Consider the following 3,547-nt stretch of genomic DNA (forward strand, 5'->3'; position numbering starts at 1 on the left):
TCTCAGCAACAGCTACTGTGGTGGTCAAACTTGTGGAGCCCAAAGAGGCTTTTGCAGCTTCTGATGTTAAAAGTTCAGCCACAGATGAGGAGGGGACCGATGTGACTTTTTATCTGATGATAACTTTGGGCTCAGTTTCTGTACTTTTTCTCATCAGTATCATCGTGCTGATTGCAATGCAGTGCTCCAAAACCACAGACTATACTTCTAAATATCTCCAAGAGACTAATTATGACGGGACACTGTGCCACAGCATCCAGTACAGATCTGGAGAGAAACGGTACATGTTAGTTGGACCCAGAATGAGTATAGGATCTACTATAGTCCCGGGCAGCCACGCGAATACACTAGTGCTCCCCGACAGGAGGAGGGGATCTGGAGAGGTAAGACATATTTAAACAAGCGTTTTGGACACCAAAAATATGTTTTGGGGAAACCTATCTGTTTTTAATCAATAACGGCTAAAACGTTCATATTCAAAAATAATATCTGCATATTTTAACATGATTTGCCATACCTTTACAATGTCCACAAGTGAAATGTTTTTACAGTCCACGTTTGAATAATTTTCCAACACAATATGAGTACAGAATTTAAAGCATTAAGGCATGGTTAAGTTGCTTAAGGAAAAAATACGATAATGTAAATAACGTCATAAAAAGGTTTTAATTTTTTAAGAGTGAACATAACTTCAGATTTGTTGCTTTTGAACAGAATCTGTGTTTTTCTTTATTATAGCCGTTGCGTGTCTGTTTTTTATTGTAGTATTTATTACTGCAAATATACTGTATATGATTTCCTGGGACCTTGGTAAGCTTTTGAAACACATAACAGTTTCTCCATAGGCAGCTCTCTAGTTTTCATTGGCAAGTTTAATTTCATGTCGATATATTTTATGTCATGATTTAGAAATGAACCTGGACTGCGTTGATATAAGCGAAAGTGACTGATACTCTTTTACACATTTTCCTACTGACTTTCAGCATGGGGAAAGAAGTTGAAGAAGTCAGTGGCCATAGTACATTATTAACAAAATTGAAATGAAAAACGTTTAACGACTGATGCTCGACAGAAGTTTCAATCATATAACTTAATTACATGAATTAAACAAATTAACAGGTGTGACGTAGAATATTCTCACAAATTCTTGAACGTTTGTTTTTTATTTATAAGAAGGGGTTTTTGTGTGAAGAGTGAGCAGCCCCCTGATCTATTTCGATTTACATCAGTATTTGTGGGTACTGTTCCAAGATAAATAAACAACAATTAAACAAAAACATAAGCATAATCTACCATTTAGCTAAAGCGGTGCAGGCCTTTTGATTTTTTGCAGTAAACATTTAGATCGCATGGTGTCAGTGTAATAGAAACAGTCAGCATTACATGTGCTTGTCGTCAGTGGATTTTGGTTCCACCTCTTCTTAGCTTCCTCTGTTCGATGTTAACACAGTCGTGTCTGAGCTTTCTGCTGCATTTGGAAATATTCTATGTGCCCTCATGTCTGTCACTGTAGGAAGAGGATGAATATTTTCACGCATGGAACAGTTGGATTCTGTCATTATAACGCAGCTGTCGTTTTTTGTGAATGATTACTGATGATTTCGGGTTTAACCATGGAACAAAGAAGGTACGAGCCAGGAAGGGCGAGAGGACGTTTGTTCGGCTGTGTGGTTGCTGTGATTTTGTTGCGCGTGGCTTCGGCGCAACTAAGATATTCCATCTCTGAGGAAGTTAATGAAGGAACTGTGGTTGCAAATATCGCAAAAGATCTGGGATTAGATAAAAGCACACTGAAAGACAGGAAGTATCGGATTGTTTCTGGTAACGCGGATCCCCTTTTCCATGTAAATCAAAACGATGGCATCCTGTATGTGAGTCGAAAGATTGACAGAGAAGAGGTGTGCGCGCAGAGCAGTACATGTTTAATGAATCTGAAAACCGTGCTAGAAAACCCACTGGAGGTACACTACGTTGAAGTAGAGGTTCTGGATATAAATGACCATTCTCCCAGTTTCCCAGATAAAGAAAAACGATTGGAGATTTCAGAGTCTGTGTTGCCCGGAGCAAGATTTCAGCTAAAACCTTCACGGGATCCAGACAGTGGTCATTTCTCAGTGCAGCAATATAAACTCAGCCACAACGAATACTTTCGTTTGGAGGTTAAGGATAAAGGAGAAGATGGTAAAATACCAATATTGGTTGTTCAAAAATCTTTAGATAGGGAATCTGCAAGCAGCCACTCATTAGTGCTGACAGCATTGGATGGTGGAAAACCTCCGAAATCTGGCGAAATTAATATTTTAGTAAATGTTTTAGATGTTAATGATAATGCGCCTGATTTCTTTAAAGATGTTTATTCTGTGATGCTCAATGAAAATGTCCCAGTTGGTACAGCAGTTGTACAAGTAAATGCAACTGATTTAGATGAAGGTCCAAACGGAGAAGTAGTTTACTCATTTAGCAACAGTATGAATCAAAATGTATTGAATCTATTTGATATATATCCAGCAACAGGTGAGATAATTGTCAAAGGTCCAATAGATTATGAGCAAAAGGACAAGTACGAAATTGAAATTGAGGCATCCGATAAAGGTCTCGCTCCGCTAACTAGCGAAAAAAGCGTCATTATCAGGATAGTTGATGTTAATGATAACGCACCTGAGATTGAAGTTACCTCATTTTCAAGCTCCATCCCTGAAGATTCCAGACCAGGAACTACAGTTGCCCTTATCAGTGTAAATGATTTGGACTCTGGTCTGAATGGAAAAGTTATTTGCTCCATGGGTGAGGATGTTCCGTTCACTTTATCACCATCCTTACAGGACAAAATGTATTCATTGGTCACCAAATCCCCTCTGGACAGAGAGAAACAGTCACACTATATCATAACAGTATTTGCAAAAGACGCTGGTCAGCCGTCACTGTCATCTGAAAAGACAATAAGCGTTGTGGTGTCAGATGTGAATGACAACAGTCCAGAGTTTTCACTGAGTCCCTATACTTTCTATGTTACTGAGGGTAACAACCCAGGAGCCTCAGTGTTTTCTGTTAACGCATCTGATCGTGATGAGAACGACAACGCTCTCATTTCATATCATATTGTTAGAGACAGAAGCGAAGAAAACAAAGTGGCTTCATTTCTCAACATAAACTCTGAAAACGGAGACATTTTGGCGCTAAAAAGTTTCGACTTTGAAACTCTGAAAACGTTCCAGTTCCAAGTTGTTGCCTCAGATTCTGGAACTCCGTCACTGAGCAGCAACGTCACAGTGAACGTGTTCATTCTGGATCAGAACGACAACGCTCCAGTCATCCTGTATCCAGTCAGCTCTAACGGTTCTGCTGAAGGTGTGGAGGAGATTCCCCGCAATGTGAACGCAGGACACTTGGTGACTAAAGTCAGAGCCTATGACGCTGATATAGGATATAACGGCTGGTTACTCTTTTCACTGCAGCAAGTCACTGACCACAGTCTCTTTGGTTTGGACCGCTATACAGGACAGATCAGAACACTTCGCTCCTTCACAGAGACAGACGAGGCTGAGCA

General features: G+C 39.8%; 1 protein-coding gene across 1 annotated transcript; it reads left to right on the top strand.

Moving 5' to 3' along the window:
• Nucleotides 1–1,546: 1,546 nt before the first annotated feature.
• Nucleotides 1,547–3,542, top strand: LOC123967236 (protocadherin alpha-3-like; the record flags this gene model as incomplete). Its single annotated transcript, XM_046043293.1, has 1 exon — nucleotides 1,547–3,542. A coding segment is annotated over exon 1 (1,947 nt), but the record flags the coding sequence as incomplete, so codon positions are not given.
• Nucleotides 3,543–3,547: the final 5 nt, after the last annotated feature.

This window comes from Micropterus dolomieu, unplaced genomic scaffold (genome assembly GCF_021292245.1).
Source record: "Micropterus dolomieu isolate WLL.071019.BEF.003 ecotype Adirondacks unplaced genomic scaffold, ASM2129224v1 scaffold_163, whole genome shotgun sequence".
Taxonomy (NCBI): Eukaryota; Metazoa; Chordata; class Actinopteri; order Centrarchiformes; family Centrarchidae; genus Micropterus; species Micropterus dolomieu.